The 18,736-nt window shown below is 53.5% G+C and overlaps 3 protein-coding genes across 12 annotated transcripts; all 3 read right to left on the reverse strand.

Annotated features, from left to right (window-relative positions):
• Positions 1-1,917: 1,917 nt before the first annotated feature.
• On the reverse strand, positions 1,918-11,215 carry GPAT4 (glycerol-3-phosphate acyltransferase 4). 8 transcript variants are annotated; one of them, XM_086865411.1, is made up of 14 exons: positions 11,108-11,215; positions 9,438-9,681; positions 8,715-9,348; positions 6,140-6,209; positions 5,517-5,814; positions 5,359-5,433; positions 4,826-4,915; positions 4,618-4,711; positions 4,047-4,162; positions 3,766-3,821; positions 3,343-3,428; positions 3,012-3,140; positions 2,855-2,934; positions 1,918-2,304 (listed from the first exon to the last, which is right to left on the reverse strand). In XM_086865411.1, the coding sequence occupies exons 3-14, from the start codon at positions 8,877-8,879 to the stop codon at positions 2,196-2,198; spliced, it is 1,368 nt and encodes a 455-aa protein (XP_086721537.1). In that variant the 5' UTR covers positions 8,880-9,348; positions 9,438-9,681; positions 11,108-11,215; the 3' UTR covers positions 1,918-2,195. The 8 variants fall into 8 exon arrangements, with proteins under 8 accessions (XP_086721537.1, XP_086721531.1, XP_086721536.1 ...); XM_086865405.1 differs by having other exon boundaries at positions 4,023-4,162; positions 11,108-11,180; XM_086865410.1 differs by having other exon boundaries at positions 9,438-9,869; positions 11,108-11,179.
• An 89-nt stretch (positions 11,216-11,304) lies between these two features.
• Positions 11,305-12,807, reverse strand: LOC111943924 (protein phosphatase 1 regulatory subunit 3C-B-like). The gene is made up of 2 exons (XM_086865421.1): positions 12,762-12,807; positions 11,305-12,674 (listed from the first exon to the last, which is right to left on the reverse strand). The coding sequence occupies exons 1-2, from the start codon at positions 12,773-12,775 to the stop codon at positions 11,765-11,767; spliced, it is 924 nt and encodes a 307-aa protein (XP_086721547.1). The 5' UTR covers positions 12,776-12,807; the 3' UTR covers positions 11,305-11,764.
• Positions 12,556-18,065, reverse strand: GINS4 (GINS complex subunit 4). Of its 3 annotated transcripts, none has more exons than XM_086865413.1 (8): positions 17,805-18,065; positions 17,544-17,630; positions 17,132-17,245; positions 16,613-16,710; positions 16,201-16,289; positions 15,743-15,833; positions 15,549-15,653; positions 12,556-12,674 (listed from the first exon to the last, which is right to left on the reverse strand). In XM_086865413.1, exons 1-7 carry the CDS (start codon positions 17,922-17,924, stop codon positions 15,557-15,559), a joined length of 696 nt encoding a protein of 231 aa, XP_086721539.1. In that variant the 5' UTR covers positions 17,925-18,065; the 3' UTR covers positions 12,556-12,674; positions 15,549-15,556. The 3 variants fall into 3 exon arrangements, with proteins under 3 accessions (XP_086721539.1, XP_023803462.2, XP_023803461.2); XM_023947694.2 differs by lacking the exon at positions 12,556-12,674 and adding an exon at positions 13,896-14,022; XM_023947693.2 differs by lacking the exon at positions 12,556-12,674 and adding an exon at positions 13,896-14,298.
• Between the last annotated feature and the right edge of the window lie 671 nt (positions 18,066-18,736).

The following is an 18,736-nucleotide window of genomic DNA, read 5'->3' on the forward strand; positions in this document are numbered from 1 at the left end:
AGGCAGGCTCAGGCTGTGTGGGCAGAGGCAGGAGCCAGCTGCGCCGGGGGTGTGAGCACAGGCAGGCCAGCATGGCAGGCAGATGGATAGCAGCTCTGCTTCAATTCTGCATCCCTTTTCTCCCAGACAAACCCCGTCGGATTTTCATAAATCAAAGCGCCACACTGTTTAATAAAAATTTATTGACTTACAAGTGATTATTTATCAAAAGGCCATTAATAGCAGCTCCGGGAATGATGTGCTACTGGGTGGTGCGTGGAGACTAATAGCAAATCAATGCCAGCATTCAGGCAGAATGCATATGAGGGCTCCTGGCCCCAGTGGGGTGCATGGCTGCTGCAGCCAGAGCCAGCAGCCCCTACCCCGTGGGCCGCCCAGTGCTCCCCCCCTGGTTATTTATTGCTTACAAATGAAATGATCGATACTTTTAATCTAGAGCTAAATTTATTAACTTTCTCATCGGAGAGAGACATATTGACTGGGGGCATGGAGTGGGAGAGCCAAGGAAAGATGGATGCGTGCCTCCTAACCTGTCCAGCCAGCTCCTTGCCTGCTGTGGAGTGTCCTGAACGCTGCTGGGGATGGTCCCCAAGCACAGCAGGGCAGCTGGATGTCCCGCAGAGCTGATGAGGGTTCAGCACATCACCGTGGCATCAGGGACAGGGGAGCCAGCTGCAGGCAGGAGACTTGTGGGCACCTGCAGCTGGGTCCAAGCGCCTGAGGACATGGCAGGGGGGTGGGAGAGGCCTGTGGCCTTCAGCAGTGTCTGAAGGAAATGTATGTCCCAGCCCCAGAGAGGAGAGCTCTGGGGGCACAGCCCCTGATGGTGCAGGAGTGGCTGCTGAACCAGAAGTGAAGGAGAGCCTGGAGCCCCAGGGACTGGCAGTCAGTGATGTCCATGTCTCTACCAGTTGTGTCCCCAGCTGCAGCTCTGCACAGGGGGAAGGACCATCCACAGTACCGAGCATGGCACCGCCTCAGCAGCCCATGGCTCACTGTGGCTCCCTCCAGGGCTTGCCAGACCACAGTACAGTGTAGGGGTCTTCATCCAAACGGCCCCTGAGCTTGCAGCCAGAGCAGCAAAGTTCCATCAGGGAAATAAAAAGTGCAGGAAAATTCAGATTTAAGGGCACTTACACAGCACAGCTGTCCTCACCTGGCATAGCAGATGCCCTCCCCAACCAATACTTGAGGTACAAAGGAGGCATTTAGGTAACTGCCTTCTCCAGAGTGTTAGAAAATGCAAGCAGGCTTCAGCAGGCAGCAGTGAAACAGCTCTTGCTTGTAAGAGCAGAGAACCCAGTGTAAGGGCTCAAGTTTGTAGGCATGTAAGGAAAATGGGAAAGGTCATGGGACAAATGCTCCAATGCAACTTGTTTTACTGAGTAATTTACTTGCAGAGCAGAAAGGGGCACCACCTCCAGCACTAGATTTGTTTTCTTGCAACAAGTTGATACTATCCATGTGTGTGCATGACAAGTTCAAATGCCACTGTTTCCCTCAGGAGACATTTGAAAAGGGATTTGCTGCCCTAGCCATGAAGTCTTGGGCTCTCCTACAAACCCTAGGCTCCCACTATAGCACGCACAGATTCCTCAGGAGCCCCACCTGCCACCCCAGTGACACCTGGCACCCTGCAGCCCCAGGGGACAAGAGGTTTCCAGGGACTATGATCCTTACTGCATCAGCAGCAGCAAAGAGGCTATGCACTGTAGAAGCAATAGTCTGGGTCAAGCTGACAGGAAGATGGCAAAAAAGAAAGATTTGTTCTAGAAGTGGATCTGGAAGTGACAACCTTGGTTGTCAAAGCAGGCAGTTTCAGCACAGCTCACCGTCTTTTGTGCTGCTTTTGTGACTGACACATATGCACATCACACCTGTCCTTCCCTGGGGCTGGACACACCAGTTGGAAGCGCATGACACCATAAGAGTTTCATTTAATACTGCCCCTGCAAGGAGCTTCACTGTAACAGTAACAAGAAGGCATCTTTGCCAAAGCTGCCAAAGGCCTAAAGACTCCAGGCAGCAATAGTGCCTCTGGGAAAAAACAGCCAGAGGATGAAAGAGCGAGTCCTAGCAGCTCTGGAGTAGCCCAAGTCCAAAGATTCAGAGTTGCTCCAGACAAGTCCTGGTTGGTGCTGGAGGCAGTGGGCTTTGGCTTTGGCCAGCCCCTGTTGGTGCTGGAGGCAGCAAACTCAGGAGCGGCTCCGATCTTCATGGCTGCCTACAATCATTTTGCTGTAGAGTTTCTGTTGCTCCTCCTTGAACGCATCTTTCACCTTCTCCCTTTTCAGTCCTCCATCCCTGGGGAAAGAGTAGTATCAGAGAGGCTGCAGGCAGGCACCATCTTCGTCTGGGACTGTTCAGGGCAAGTCAGAATTCCAGTGAGTGCTGACAGCTGCCCCTCTAGCACATGCTGCAAGGGCACACCGCAGACCACCTGTCCCCAAAGGGCACCACTTTCTTACCTGCCTCTGCCAGGAGCTGCCCCCATGGCCCCCACTGTGCTCAAAATAGCAACTCTGCCAGAAACATGAGCTACTCTAGTACCACTACAGGAGACTGACTGCTCTGAGACCTCAGTGCCTGGGAAAGCAAGTTCCCGAGCTGAACACACCTTGCTGAGTAGAGTCTAACCCAGGGCATCCCAATGAAACCTACAATCACAGAATGAAGGCCTGATACCCAACATACAGACGAAGGAAAGACTTTGGTTCTTATAGAAGAACATTCCTCCAGAGGCCTGCTCTACCCTAAGCAAGAAACAAATGGAGCTCTACAGCCCATGAGCAGATGCCAGGACCCAGAAAAAGGAACTCTGGCACCCCAAAGAGAAAAGCCTGCTTGGACTCACCAGAGCAGATCCACAAGGCCCCCCTGCCTGGCAATGGCTGACTTCACTCGATTGGCAAACTGCACTGCATCCTCTTCAGGCTGTGGCAAAATAAGACTGTTCAGCAGGAGCAAAGGGCCAACCAGGAAAGTGATCAGATAGGCGGGGTTCACCTCACCTGCCTGGTCATTGGGGGCAAGTACCAGACACTGCAGACAATGGCCCAGCTGGTCATCATTCTGAGGAGGTAGGTCACCATGCCATATTTGCTGCTGTTCCAAAAAGCGTCTCCAAACTGTGGGTCATACTACAAAAGCAGAAGAGTTCATGGAAGTCAGGCAGTGGCTCCAACTTCCACCCCAAACTAAGCTACAGGTCAGCTCTCCCAGTGCACTACATGGAGCGACCTCAGCTTTCCTGTGCTCTCAGACCAGACTGGACTGGGCTGCCAAGACAGAGATACAGAGGGACAGACAGACTTGTGCCCTAAGAACGTTGCCTTGTCATACCTTGATGGCTACAGGGTAAACTGTGGCTCCAATTTCAAAGCTCCCCTTTTTGAACATCATCACAGATGTGTTGTTGATGCATGTTCCTGTAAGAGGCAAGCACAATCTTGACTTTCCTCTGGAAGTCAGTTCAGAAGTCTAAGCTACAGGCTTAAGGGCAGGGCCACAGGAACCCAGCAACTCTCCCCTAACTCTCTCCCCTAACAGTCCAAGCCCTGTTCTCTGTGTGCACAGAATGGGTCACTGGGACATCATGTGTGACTCCTGCATTCTGGGCTTACTCAGCTCTACAGAGCTTTTGTCCCTTTTGTCTCAGTGGAGGGTCTCAAGCCCTTGGCTGTGTAAGAAGGAAAGGAACAGAGATGTGGTGCTATCTCAAGGCACCTTCTCCACCTGGTACTTCTCTGGCCTTGTTGCACTCACCTTCTGGAAAAATAAGAATGGGCAGTTTGCTTTTGTCCTGGACATGTTCTGTGAGCCTAAACAGAAGAATGTCAAAAATTAGAAGGGACGGACTCTCAGTAGCAATCCACACAGCATACAGTCCTTAGCCTGCAGTCACCAGGGAGTATCAGGCTGCCAACAACAGGGGCACAATCTCCCAGCACTTATGAGGCCATGCAGTGTCCTCATCCAAGGGAGGTGAACAGGTCCCTACCTCCCCCAACCTTCAGACCCACCCCTGCAGCCAGCGACTGTCACACCTTCTGGCGACAAGATGACGATCTTTGACCTCAGAACGTTCAAACCAGACATGGGGACAAGCTTTCACCATGGCTCTCTGTATCACACCCATGAGCCCTCCATGGATCTGACCCACCTGAACAGGGCAAGAAGACACAAGTTACAAGACCTGGACATGAAAGTCAAGTTCCCAGTTTCACAGCCAAACTGAGGTTCATCTTCCTCCCCCTACCCTAGAAAGACTAAGAGGAAAAGTCCCAGGTGCTGACTTGAAGGACACATACAGCAAACCCCAAGTGCCTTCCCCATGGCAGGAGGTCTAGCTGGGGAAGTGCTTTGCTTTTCCAGCAACAGCAAAGCCTAGAGCTCTTCTTGCAAAGCTGTGCCCACTCAAAGCTGGTACTTTGAGTTCCAGCCCGAGTTTGCACAAATGCCACGCACGACAGAATCTGACAGTGCCCTGCCATGTCATGCAGGGAAAAGTAGTTCTACGTGCTCAAAGGACTCTTGCTGCCTACTTCCTGCCATAACAAGCTTGCTGCTCCCTCCCTGCAGGTGGCCAGGCCTGGGCAGACAGAGGCAGTACCTTACCATCGCATAGTAGCCATCACTGGCCAGGACGATCACATCAATGGGGGAGGTGTGATTGGCCACACAGATGCCTCCATTCCGAGGTCTGTTTTCTCTACACGCAAAACAAAGGCAGAGGTTTTGAGAGGCAAAGGAAGCATGAGACCTGCATTATGCCCAGTGTTGAGCACCTCCTGGGCAGGGACAGACTGGAGCAGACAGGCCTTACCGGTCATGGTAGGTGATGATGGCTGTGAGGGCACGCACGCAGATCCGGTAACACATTAGGTGGACGTGTTTGCTCAGGAAATCTTTACACCTGCAGCCCAGGACAGAGACCGTCACTCCCCAGTCCTACAATATCCCCTGTAACAGTGCCACTCAGCCCAGCTGTCCCAGGCTGTGAAATCCAGTCAAGCCTTCACATCTCTGCTACAGAAACACAGCATGTCCTGAGCTTTGCTATCAGCTTATGATCTTATGATTCTTAACTCATGAGAATAAAATTTTGGCCTTTTCTCTTTTCTGTTATTACTCCTTTAGAGGTCAGGGCTGAGTGCTCTGTCACCAGCTCAGTGCTTACATCTAGGCCCTTTGTTGAAAATTACAGGGTGTCCATTCCTGAGAGACCACAGCTGCCAGGACCACCTGCTGTGTCTGCAGGTGGTAGAACAGAAAGCTTTGCAGGGAAATTTCCTGAGTATCAGATCTCATACTACATGGAGCACTCCCCATCTGCTCCTCCCTCAAAGATGAACTCACCTTCCATTTGGCAAATATCCCACCACTGTGGTACCAGTCACCAACAAGCTGATGCCAGTAAATGCCAGGGCTATCCTGCAGAAAGAGGGAAACTACATGCTAGCAAAACCAGGCCAGCAGCACCTCCTTGGCAGGTAGGTCCCTGTACCAGCATTCACCTGAGGGGCAGAAGGAAGCAGTAGCGGATGAGCACACCAAGTCCCCAGAGCACAGTGAGGCGCAGGCTGATATACTGGAAGTTGTAGTTGGTCCTGCTGAGCAAATTCCAGGACTCCAGCTCTTCAGCTGAGAACCTCTTGGTCACTTCATCATCCATGATGGTCTCGATGCCTTTGCGGCAGAAATAGAAGATATCTGAGAGCTCAAACTCAGGGGTGTCTAGGGCTTTGCCACTGCCACTCCGGCGGATCTCCTTGATCTCCTCCTCCAGTGATGTTGGCTCCTTTGCAATGATACCTGCAACACACCATAGGCAGCTCTGGGCAAAGTGTGACTTGCCTGCTCAAAGAGAGACAAAAGCTGAGGCCCTTCCTCACCCGCCTTCCTCACGGTCCCCTTCCTTTCTCCAGTCCAGACAGGCATAAACCAGTCCCCCCCATTATCTAGAAATGAAGCACTCCTGGGTGCTTCCCTGCCCCTCTTCATGAAACAGAGCTCTCTAGAACTCCCTTCTACATGAACAGACTTCCCAGCAGACCTCAGCTGCTCAGAGACACCACATTTACCCCACCTCCCCAAAAGAATTTTGAATTCCGTGTGCCCATGCAGGACAGGATCTCACCATTGACGTAGGGCTTGTACAACAGATGGTTCTTCTCCTTGGCACCACGCTCTATTCTCAGTGTTGCCCACTGCAAGACAGACAGGACAACCAAGATTTGCAAGGCCTATAGCGCCACACTACTGCCCATTTTAGAGCTGACTTTCAGAAAGGACCATAGTTCAGGGGAGAAGATGGGGCTAAAGCAGAAGGTTTCCATACAGAACTGAAAGAGTGAGTGATGAACCCAACTGAACTGAGGTGGAGGCAGAGACTGGCCTGAGAAACAGGGAGTGCCAGAGGGAAGAAGAGTGCTCAGCAGTGAGATTGCACAGCAAGTTTTTCTGCAGTTTCTGTGACCTCTAAGCTCTGCTGCACCTTGCACGTGGTTGCCACTGTACAGTTTCTGGCTGAGCTGTGCATCCTGCTGGGGTGTCTGCACTACAGTGTAGGAAGCTGGTCAGGACCAGTGCTATTTTTCAACCCTTGTTTCTTGCAAATTCAAAGTGGAAACTGTGTTTTCAGGTTGCTGCTGAAAACAGGAGGCTGATAATGGGATGGGATCCTTTCCCCTCTGATTCAGCTAATGGCTACTGCAGCTTCTCAGCTCAGCAATGTGCCCAAAACAGCAGCAGCAAGCACCCTCAGACAGCTGTTTGCCAAATCCTGTGCGAGGACTACTTGTTCTCTCAGCTAATTTTCAAGGACACCAGCACAAACTGCACGCTGTATTTCTGTGCAGTTTTCCTGCCTGCCCTCCAAATAACCTTCACAGCCTGTAATTCATATAGGTCTGGAAGGACAAACTTCTGAAGGAGCAGGACTTAAGCACAACATGCTTATCTGTGAAGAGGGGAAGTTGCTGGGAACTCTGACATCCCAGTCTCAGCCCATAGCAGCAGCAGATCAGGAGGCAGCAATGAAGGAATGCTAATTGCATATGAAGTGTCCCACTCACCTTGCAGCTCTGCCAGGAGCTAGCACTCCAGGATTGCAGAAGATTGCCTAGATACTGCTATCTCAGAGTCAGGAGAGGAACTCTGACCTTGCAGGAACTAAACAGCCTATGGAGAAGGCACTGCTGGCAAGCCCAGCGCATCTCCATCCTGACCTACCTCCCACCTGAGAGGCAGCAGGAAGGTTCCCCCCCTCCCACCAACACAGGTGTGCCGCTGCCAGCCAGGCCTCGCAGCTTGGGCTGTGTCCCAAAAGCTTCCACACTGCCATACTCACACAGGCTGCCCTTTGGGTTCCCAACATTACCCTTGAGCGCTGGGAAAATATTTTGAGTAAGTAATAGCCCTCCAACATACAGTTCTGAATGATCAAACTTAATGAGTGAATTTTCCACCAAATCAGTGACCAGCTGTGCATGAGTGCTCCTCTATCCCACCACTAAGATTCTTTAATAAAAGCTGAAATAGACTTCTCAGTCTTTTCAGAAAAAATAGTTTCAAATGCCAATATAGGTGTTGAGAGTAAATGATCCTGAATTGAAGGAAGTGGGAAAAAAAAGAAAACATTGAGAAAAGTTCCATTTAAAACCTTTTTTTCTGCCCAATTCAGTCAGTAAATTTGTAGTCAAGTCTTCGGATTTCTATGTTAATAAAGCCCCTCACAAAGCCCAGGGTCTTCCCACTTATACCTCAGGCTTTTGGGAGGACTCAAGAGTTTAAAGAGCTGAACACTGTGAGCTCCACAGCTGTCTTCCCAACCCAGCCAGTAGAGGGATACTCTGGGGAAAGTCAGCTCTGTTCAAACAGCAGTAGCTATACCATACATCCTTTAGCAGCATGAACTCCATATTTAAGAGCTTAAAACCTCTCTAGCAAACACTTTGCTTTTTACCTGGGCTACCAGGGTAGGGTGGTATAGGCTTTACCTACTACTCTTAGTAAATAAAAAAATCTGGCCTGGAACTTGCTTCAAGAGGTGCTGGCTCAGAGACAGCCCATAAAATTAGTCCACCAAAGGCAGGCAAGGGAACAGCATGACAACAAGCTGGAAAATTCCACTTGGCCTCTCTGTGCCAAGAGGGTCGGTGAGGGCTGCTGGGTGTCGTCCAAGGTGGCAGGTCCAGACACAGCTCAGTAGGAGCTCCAGGACAGAAGTATGTTGCTCTGGCCACAGACCACTCAGGGCTTGCAGCACAAAAAAAAGATCTGCCTTATCTCCTCTGCTTTTGCTTTGTACAAATGTGTCCTGGAGAAGAGCAACCAACTGGCTGCAGCCTAGTCCCTCCCCATCACACCTGACATCAAGCTGTAGCAGCACTCTGCCTTGCCTGGGACACGAACCCCTCCAAGCTACCCCTCAGATCCTGCTGCACCCTGCCAACTGCCAAGACTTGCTTTACTTGAAGCCTTACTAGATTAATTACAGGAAAAAAGCAGCCCACAAACAGAGGTCCTGTAAACTGCATTTGGGTGAGATGAGCCAAAGAGGTCAATTTGCAACAACATGACATCCACAGCCCAACCTTCCACTCCAGTCACCCACAACGCCCTCCTGAGCAAAAGCTTCTCTTCCTATCATGACCATGATAGAGGACAAACCTCTGCAAACACTCAGAGAACATTCTGAAAACATGACTTACCTGAAAAATCTTTAATAAAGTTTTCATGTAAACCTTGCGGATGCCAAAGGAGACTCCAAAAATTGCTGGTACAATGATGAAAACCAGAAGAAGAGTGAAGAGGACAGTTATGGAAATCCCCAAAAGATTAACCACTAGGCTGTCAAAGGGGAGCAGGATGAACATGGTGAAGGGCTCAAGCAAGGCTGGTGCCCTGCAGCCAGACAGAAGGGCTGCTCGCAGCAATGAATCAGTCCTCCTGTTACTCAGCAACAATCTCACACATGCACTGAGTCTGCAGCGTGCTCAGAGACCCCATTCCAAAGTTCACATCCTTCTGGGACTAAGAAGGAATGCCACAGGATCAGCGAGAGCACTTGGGAAAACAAGCCAACAGTCCGCCAGGAGCTCAGGTGAGTTCGGACAGTGCAGGCCAAAGAGCTCAGGGCAGACGGTGCACACACGCTGGTTTGTCCACAGGCAGGTGGTGGGCACAGCAGCAACACGACTGCAGGAACGGATCTCCTCCCAGGCTGCCACTAAGCAAGTCCTGCCGTGGGGCAGCTTGTGGAGAATCTGGCAGCAGAATCCCCTCCTGGCTGCTGAGAGCATGCAGAGTCTCTTCACAGGGACAAGGTGGAGTCCATCCCTGAGCCTGCATTGGAGGAGATCGAGGGAGTTGGCACTCAAAGGAGCCTACCGTATGTGGAGCTATTATTGTTCTCCCCACGAGGACATGCGCACCAGTACGGGTCCTTGCATGACGCCTGGAACAAGTTTAATTCTGGAGGCCCCTGGCCACTCACGCTGAAGGGTCATTACAGACACGAATGAAGCTTGTGTCCCTGGAAAGCTTTCAAACAGCAAATTGGCTTCTTGGCAGATGTGGCCACCAGCAGCAGTGGAGGAGAGCAACTGAAGTCAGCAGACTGGAGAGGTGTCAACGCAGAGAGCGTGGCAGGAGGCCAGAGACAGTGCACTCTGAAACCTGGAAGGCAGGACTTGGGCTGAGGTCACACCATTCAGAGCAGCTTCCGAGACACAGCAAGACTGAGACTGACGTTCTAGTTATTGCCTGTCACTGTCACAGACTTAAGAATCACCTCCTGCTGCCATTCATTCTGTATTTTCATACCACGCACACCTCAGATGGAGCAGACTCATCCAGAACCACACCTATGGCACAGGATGCTGCAATCAGGTCTCAAGTACAGGAAAGGAGTGACAGAAAACCCTTCCTCATGACAAAGATCTTATCACGTCTCTCATTTCAGGGGCACCCAAGAGCCCTTGAGGAAGCCAGGTACCCAATTCCTGGGTAGGCATCACTTCCTCTGCTCCTGTACATCTCATCCCCAGTGACACGGCAGGACAGATTTACAAACAGTTCAGGACAGGAAGTGAGCCTAAGGGAAGAATTACTGATGATGATTAGTCAAAGAGGAATTTGCCTGGGCACAGGGACCAGTCAAAGGTCACACACCCACAGGGCCATCTGTAGCTTGTGATAAAAAATGAGTCTGCTCAGGGGAGACTCCCCTCTGGACACCACCTTCACCAGGCTACAGAGTCTCAACCTGAGGCTGGATTTAACAGGTACCTGACAAGCACACAGGGCAAAGGAGAGTCTGTAAAGATCCTCTTGCTCCCCTGTACTCCGTGTTCCAGCTGCTGTACCAATAATCTTAAGAAGTGTTAGTGCTTCAAAGGCATATGCACAGACCGTGTCCAGGGAGAGGCAGCTGGTCAGCCACACGTGCAGCTGCCCATTATGCCACCCTGTCACCCATCAGGACCAGGACCCGTGCTGGTAAACTGGTCAGACCGGCCCCCTGGGCCGGCAGCCGCGGTAGAGAGGGGCTCAGCTGTGACTCCTGCACCGTGTCACCGGTCACACCAGAGCCCACGTGTGCCGCGCTCCTGCCCCGGGCTCCCGGCGGGTCGGCGCTGGCAGCCGCCCGTCCGGCACCGCCCCGGGGCCGGGGCCCAGCCGGGCGGGTCCGGCAGGCGCGGAGACCACAGCCCACAGCGCTGTTCGGGGCTGCAGCGATCGACCACCGTCCGCCCGGGCGGCAGGCCGGCATAACGGCCCGCCCAAGGCCGGGCCGGCTGCGGCGAGACCGGGGGTCGCTCTCAGCTCTGTTCCCCGGGAGCACGGCGGATCACAGCAGGGCCGGGGCCCGGCCCTCCCGACGACCTTCGTCTTCGGTGTGCGCGGGGCGGGGGCGCGCGGGGGCGACAAGGGGGTCATTGCGGCGCGGCCGCGCCGCCATAGGGAGGCCGCGGTCCCCGGGATAAGGGTGTGCCGACGGGCCGGGCCCGGTCCAGGCGCCCCGGCCTCGCCGCGCGGGGCGGCGGTACCGGGGCTGTGCAGGCGGGAAGGGGCGCGGAGGCCGCTCCGGGCCGTCACTCACCTGCTGCCGCCGCCGCCGCCGGGCCCCGCTCCGCCCCGCCACGTGCCGTGCGCGCCCCCGTGCCGCGTGTGTGACGTCAGCACGCCGCCCACGGGGCCGCGCCCGCACGACCGCCGGCTTCCCGCCGCCGGCTGAGGGCGCCCGCCCGCCCCGCCCGTGCGGCCCAACCCCGGCGGAGGCGGACAAGGAGGCAGGAGTCGCGAAGCGCTGTCACTTTATTCACTTCCCCGCTACAGTACCAACGACCACAGGCACGTCGCTGCTCCTGGCCCAGTAACCCGCGGCGAGCCCTTCTCGGGACCGCGGTTTGGAGAGCGCCTGCAGCGGGAGGCGCCGGCAGCGGCAGGATCACGCCCCCTCCACACAAGGCACTTGGGCAGCACCGGCCCCCGCGGTGGCTCACACGCGGCCGCGGGCCCCAGCCCACAGCCCCTCCCTTGTCTCGTGTTGCCCTGAGAACCTACAAGCAGGAGTTACTTCAGGCAGCAGCTTCCAGCCTCTGTAGCAGCAGCAGGAAGTGAAGAAGTTTCTGCAGAGACTGGCAACTGCTCATAGAGCTACCAAAACCGTGAGCAGCATCTTCTGCAGCTGACCCCTCCCCACAAACCCTTGTACCAGTCAGGAGAGGGAGGGGACATCTCTCCCCACACTGCCTTCCTACCAATAAGGAGCTTGGGTCTCTGAATGCCGCCAGGTCTGCAGGCGCGAAAGGACTAGAGCAGCAGCCCTAGAGGTGCCAAGATGCTCCCAGGCCCTGCTGGCACTCTTCACAGCACAGGAGGCAGGGCGGATCATGCCCACATGGCAGATCTTGTAGTTCTTCCCATGGTTGTTGTCCCAGTGGGTCTTTTGTCCACACTGGAAGTAGATGCAGAACTCTGTGCCCCTGTGGCAGATGGATGGCTTGGGCAGGGTAAGCTCAAAAGAGAAGATGTCTGTGTCAGTTGAGCCGTATGTGCTGTGCATGTACTGGCAAGAGATATCCTGGAAGCTCTTCCAGCCATCAAAGGTGATGCGGACCATCACTTTCTTCTCATACTCAATGTTTCTAACCTTCACTGTCCCTGACAGAGCACGGTCCTGGATCAGACAGCTCTCCAGGCAGACCAAGTTGCTGTGCAGGCTGTTGCGGAAAGCCACATAGTTTGCAGATGGCTGTGGGAAGTCCAGCACATACCTGCACGCTTCCGGGCGTAAGTCCCACAGCCTAGGTCGGAAGCAGGCAAGGTCTGACAGGGCATGCTGCAAATCACAGAGGTCCTCCTCGATCTTCGAGAAGAAGCGGACAGCCGTCAGTGAGAGCCCCTTCATATCAGCAAACACGACCTGCTTCTTCTTCTGGCTCTTGGAGCTCTTGGTACTGTCTCGCCGCTCTGGCTCAGGTTCTGCGCTCAGCTTCTGGTTGAGGCAGGATCGGAGGGGTTTGCAGCCTCGGTTGCCCCGCAGCTCCTCGTAGGAGTTCAGCAGCTTGCGGATGGGGGGCGAATGGCTCAGGCAGAGCCGCACGGCCAGGTCCACGGGCACGGCTGGGGGGGCGGCAGCCCGCCCGCTGCACACCTGGAAAAGCCTAGAGGCGAAGAGGGTGTCAGGCGGCGCGGCCCCAGCCGTCGGCCCCGGCGGTCCCCCCGCCCCACCCGCGCCCGGCCCCGCTCACTCGCCGCAGCTCATGGCGTCCCGCCCGCTCCGCTCCGCTCCCGCCGCGGCGGCTCCGCGGCAATGGGGCCGGAGGAGCGCCCGCGGCCGGGACACCGCGCGCCAGCCAATCAGCGCCGGCGGCGCGCCCGCGGGCGGCCAATGGAGCCCGACTACTCCGGCACGCCCCGCCCGCCCCGGGACCCGGGCAGAGCGCGGGGCGCGACCGTGCCAGGCAGGGGCTAACGGGAACAGCACAGAAATGCGTGCCAGAAAAACACGAGTGCTTTTGGAGGACCAGCATTTGTGCAACTATCAACACCGGGTAGCTCTGGGAGAAAGAAGAGCACGCTCCTCTTACCTAGCCTTTAATGGGGGAAGTTTGAACTGGTTTAATACATCTCTTTTCGGATGCTTCTCCAAAGACAGCTATTTCCAGGGTGTCTAAGCAGAGAAAACCACAGACCCTCGGCTCATCCTCTACCAGCTCAGAAGCTTCCTGTCCTAGATGTGTGCACTGAGAAGGAAATTTGCTCACAGCCAAGCACCACAGGGATGTGGGGTCCCTAACATCTATATTTGAAATCATCCTCACTGTTCAGCTCACATGTGACTCCTTGACAGTAAAGACTGTCACCTCAATCAGATCACCCCTGCCTTGTATTCCTTGCTAATCTCCCCAGAGCTGTCTAGCCATTTATGTTAAGCAGCCTTGATTGTTCCTGCTGATAGCACAGATTTCCATCAGCTCATGACACACCTGACTGACCTATCAATATTTCTACATACCTCTCCATCCCCACCATGTCTGAATGTCTGCAGCACAGTGCAAGACATCTCCCACAGGATGGCCAAACTGAGCTTGAACCCAGTGCCCAGCTGGCAAAAACAGGATCCAAAAACATCCTTTAAACACATTGTTTCAGACTGACAGTGCAAACCCCCCCAATTCAGCGACTGGGAGTAGCCGATACAAACATGAGTCTTAGCAATGAAACCAACTGTCCCACCTTGCTCTGGCCCCCACAAGAGCAGTTCCAGCTCAGGCAGGGAAATTGCAGCTCATCTCAGTGCCCTCTCCGTGACCTCTTCCACCATCCATCTACTTTGCGTTCAGAGCTAATCACTAAATAAACCCAAGCTATTTCCACCCAGAGAGGAGCAGAGAACAAGGAATTTATTTGACCCCAAGTTTAACAGCAAAACCCATGGACACTGGAAAAGCTACCCATTCTCTCCCAGCAGCACAGATGAAGGTGGATCCACTGCTGTGTCTTCCCTGTCTAAAAGTACAAGCCAAAACCATTATTTTCTCAATAAAGTTGTGGACACCTCTTCCCCCAGCACAGACAGAACAGGGTGCAGTGTTAGCAGTTCCACAGATGTCCCAGTATTCAGTCATGGAAGGACACAAAAGCAGGTAGCATTTTCAGGTGTGCCACAACTTGGAGCCTACCTGATCTCAGCCTACTAGCCATCTCCACTCTCCTGCCTAGCCTGTGAAGACATGGCCATGTGCCAGCTGCCGAGCTCCAGAGATGAGCTGCACCAAAGGCACTCTGGAAACCATCAGAGTAATTAAAGTTCAGCCACTAGAAGAGGACAGATGCCCCTCATGCTCACACTGCTGCAGCCATGTGACATGCAGCTGTGTGGCAAGCACAAGCTGCCTGGACAAGCATTCAGTCAAACTGAATAAGGCCAAGGAGAAAGCCTGCAGACGTGCCACCTACACACTCCTCAGGCAGATCCTGTGGAGCACGCTTCCACAGCAGCAGATTAACAAGGATTTTGTCTGGAAGCTTCAGTCACCTCTGTGAAGCTGTCTGGCTGTAAATACGGGTAGGGCACAATTCACAAACCCTTCCTGGGGGCTGTCCAGAGGAACATGCTACTGATTCCTAAGGATTAAACCCAGCCCCCTCTTAATGTCTATACTTGAAAGAATCTTCTTTACCTAAATGGATTAATTAGGAAGGCTATAAACCACACATGCAAAGCCACTCACACTACAAGATGTCCTGTGTCACCCCCAGTGCTATAGAGGAAGATGCTCCCCAAACACCTCATGCAGACCATGCAGGGAAGAGAGACTGCCCTGATGAACACAAGCCCCTGTCTGCTCACACACTTGACACGTTCTGAGCTGAAGCACCACAGAACACCCTGGGCTTCTCCAGGCCATGCCCCCTGCGTGGGGCAGCAGGACCAGAGGAGCTTTTGCTTTGTGTTACTAGCAAAAATGGACTGCATGTCCCACTAGCAAGTGGCTTCTGCAGAAGGGGATCTGACAGTGTCTAGTCTCACAAATGCAACCTGAAGCTGTACCAGAACCCCTCACCCTCAGTAGGGAGGATATCCAGATGACACACAGCAGAAATTACTTTTTCCTGAGTCCATGACCACAGCTGTTCCATTTTAGTGATGCTGTCTGCCACAGCTCTTACACAAGGCATCCCAGCAGCTACACTTTGAAGCTTTCCAGACACTACCCTGTGACACAGCCTGCCCTCACCCAGGAATGCCACAGTAAGGACTGTATTTTTGTATGCTGGGCACGTCACAAGCAATCATTGAGCTTGATGAACTGTGGGGGTAATGAACACCTCTGCAGTACAACACCGTGGTACTCAGCCCCAGTGCCACTGTGCTCTGCCTGCCATGTCAGTGGGGACCTGGCCCCGGGAGGGCACCCAGCCCCAGAGGAGACCTGGCCCAGGCAGCCCCACAGGGAGCTCCTGCCAGCCCCACTATGGTGGGGTGGGCAGGAGAGATGATGCAGTAGCTGCTCCTCCCACCACACACTTACCTCTCCCCTCAGATGAGCTGCACGGCTCCTGAGGCCACAAGAGGGGCGACGGTTCTGTAGCGCATCAGGTGCTGTGATCCCTCCTCCAGGTTGATGGCATATTCCCTGCAGAGACAGGTGGGATGTGAGCTGCAGCCCACGGCCACCTGTGACACTGATTGGTACCTGCACCACATGCAGAAATGCCCACCTACCTCTGCTCATCTGTCTCTGGCTCCACCAGGATGTTCTCCTGCCGCTCCAGCACCCTCAGAAACACAAAGGAGTCCAGGTTGGGCTTTGGAACTGCAGACAACAGATTGAGAGCACAAACTCAGCCCTCATTTATGCTCCTCTGCAGAACACTGAGGGGGTCTGATGGGTAGCAAGCTTATAGCCAGCAAAGGGAACACCAGAGACTTCTAACCGGATGTGTGTGCTCAGCCCCAGTGTAAGACAAGACTTGACACTAGAGGCCAGCATGATCCCCTGGCAGCAGCATGGGACCGTGTTACAACATTGTCATCACATCGCCTTTGCTCCAACTGAGCAGTAAGTGGAAGACCAGCCCTTTCATTTGGGGCTCCCTGTGGCTTACATTTGGGGCTTCCTTTCCCTATACTTCCCCTTGCTTCTACAATTTTTAGATTACTCTGGAGTCTGAATGACTCACCTGACTTTAGGAGAGACACTTTCTGCAGGTTAGGTGGCATGTGTTTTAGGGCCACATTTTTCAGGTAAGACTCTGTGTTTGCCATATACCTGAAACAAATCATTGAAGTATCAACTTGGTTAATCAAATACAAATCTGCAGGGAGAGTATTGATTCAAAACAAGAGTAAGCAACAGCTCCTCATCCCACAGGCACAACCATAGACAAGTCCTTGGCCTACCCTGGTAACTGACTCAAAGTCACCAGTTATTTTTAGTTCCTTTCTTGCCCATAAGGAAACCTCCTGGTAAGACACACTGATTCTTACTTCAAATAAGTCCAAGGCTCATGGTCTCAAGAACTTCAGAAAAACACACAGGTGAATTTATTTAATCAATAAAAGAGGAGGAAGATACACTGAAAACCTACTCACTCTTTAGCAAAAGCAAACTCCTCTGGTGATAAAATGGAGGGCTCCCCTTCAGCTCGAGACTTCTCCTTCTCCAGGATGTGGGGAAAAAACTTCTCTATCTAATATTGGAACACAATCCAAAAAGAGTAATACAGATCTCTCCCAAGAATTCAGTGCTTAAACCCCCTCTCTCCACTCGGTTCCCCACAAGCTGTTGGAGCAGCCACAGGCCTGTCCAAATCCCTGCTCCTGAACTAACTGTGACATCACATGGGATCACCAAGCTATAAAACCATGCATGCACACAGCAGGACTCAGGCAGAATGGGACAGCATTCAGCGCTCTCAATGTTTTGATTAACACTGCTGCGATCTTCCTGCATTAAAATACAAAAGTGTGTCCAAGAAACTAATTTCTTTGAGTTACATTTCAGAGAACAGAGAGAGAACATGCTTTAATTAAATGCTGTGCTGAGGCAGGAAGCCCTGTGTAGGTAAAAAATCCCTCCTGAAATTACCCTTTTTGCACAGCAAGCATTACCTTCACCAACCGACACCGCAAGTAGCTGCTGAGCACATAGCGGATCCTTTCGATCTCCATGTGGTGAACACTGACCCTCAGGTCTCCTCTCTTTCCCCGTTTCAGGTTTGCTTCCTGAAAGAAAAAGCAGTGAGAAAATAAATGGTTGAAACGTCAAACAACAAGAAACAATGAAGAACATAACTTTTGTATACAGAACCCACAAAAACAGACTGTGGCTGCTTTTGACGACCCAAAGCACTCTGCTTCTTTGTACTTCAGCCCCTCTCCAACGCAAGCTCGAAGAAGCTCGGAGAAGCTGTCTCAGAGACAGGGAAGCAGACAAGCCCGGCACTCTCAAAGAGGCTCAGGCACGTATCTGCCGGAGGAGACAACCAGGGCCTGTAGCAACCCCCGAGCCAGGAGAACCTACCATGTGGTCCAGCTGCTCCACTACACACTCGATGACTTCAGGTTTACTCTCTAGCAGTTCTGGAGCAAATTTCTCATTCAGCCAGGCCTGAAAGAAGGCACGCCGTCAGTGAAATCGAGGAAGACCTCAGATACACACCGCCACCAGCGAGAGGGAAAAAGCACGGCCACGGCCCCGCACCTCAGCGTCTGCTCCAGTGCGCCCAACGCTCAGCAACCCCCGCTTCTCCCTGCCCAAGGCCGTCGCTCTAGCCCACGGCACCTGCTCTAGGCTGTGGATCAGCTGCGCTGGGGTGAGCACCAGCTCCTCGCTATCGCCGTCCGAGTCACCGCCGGCCGCGGCCGCCATCGCTCCCGCCAAACGACCCGCCCGACTGCGCATGCGCGGAACCCCGAAACATGGCCGGGGAGCCCCGCCCAGCCAGGCGGAAAACGGACTGAGGTCCGCGAGCCTTCGACCAATCAGGAGGCGGAGTGAAAAAGTCACCGTTTTCGGCCAATCAGAATGCAGATTGTAGCGCTGTGTTTGCTGCCTACCAGGAGGCGGATTGAAATGAGGCATTTCCGACCAATCACGGTGAGGCGCCTGGCTGCAGCTTTTTCAACCAATCAGGAAGTAGGTTAAAGCTGGCCAATCAGGAGGCGGATAGGAAATGCAGCTCTTTTGGAAATCAGGCTGCAGCCGTCTCGACCAATCAGGGAGCAGCATAAGGCTGCAAAGTCTGGGCCAATCAGGAGGAGGTGGAGTGGAGCTGCAGCTGTTTTAGCCAATCAGGGCTCAGCAGATTTGACACCCACCGACACAGCGACACACCCACCCACCGACACACCCACCCACCCAAACACACCCACAGACACAGCCACCGACACACCCACCCACCCAGCCACACCCACAGCCACAGCCACCCACACGCAGACACACGCACCCACAGATACACCCAGACATGCCCAAACACGCTTCGACACATGCACAGACTCCCCAGACACGCACACACACACACAGACACAAGTGCAGACACATGCAGACATGCACAGACACACCCCAACACACGCAGACATGTACAGACACACCCAGACGCGCCCAGATGTGCACAGATGCACACAGACGTACACACAGATGCACAGAGAGACGTGCCCAGATGCACACAGATGCACAAAGATGCACACACACACACACAGATGCACACCCAGACA

Source organism: Cyanistes caeruleus, chromosome 29 (assembly GCF_971803275.1).
Source record: "Cyanistes caeruleus chromosome 29, bCyaCae1.hap1.1, whole genome shotgun sequence".
NCBI classification, from domain to species: domain Eukaryota; kingdom Metazoa; phylum Chordata; class Aves; order Passeriformes; family Paridae; genus Cyanistes; species Cyanistes caeruleus.

Excerpts from the sequence above, each read along its gene's own strand:
- GPAT4 (XM_086865403.1), bottom strand. The coding sequence starts at position 8,879 with ATGTTCATCCTGCTCCCCTTTGACAGCCTAGTGGTTAATCTTTTGGGG. Across the intron at positions 3,429-3,765 it reads CATTCTTATTTTTCCAGAAG|GAACATGCATCAACAACACA; the intron begins GTGAGTGCAACA and ends TGCCTCTTACAG. Across the intron at positions 2,305-2,854 it reads GGCCTTGTGGATCTGCTCTG|GGATGGAGGACTGAAAAGGG; the intron begins GTGAGTCCAAGC and ends CTCTTTCCCCAG.
- GINS4 (XM_086865413.1), bottom strand. The coding sequence starts at position 17,924 with ATGCGCAGTCGGGCGGGTCGTTTGGCGGGAGCGATGGCGGCCGCGGCC. Across the intron at positions 17,246-17,543 it reads TGGAGCAGCTGGACCACATG|GAAGCAAACCTGAAACGGGG; the intron begins GTAGGTTCTCCT and ends TTTTTCTTTCAG. Across the intron at positions 15,654-15,742 it reads CCAGAGACAGATGAGCAGAG|GGAATATGCCATCAACCTGG; the intron begins GTAGGTGGGCAT and ends CTGTCTCTGCAG.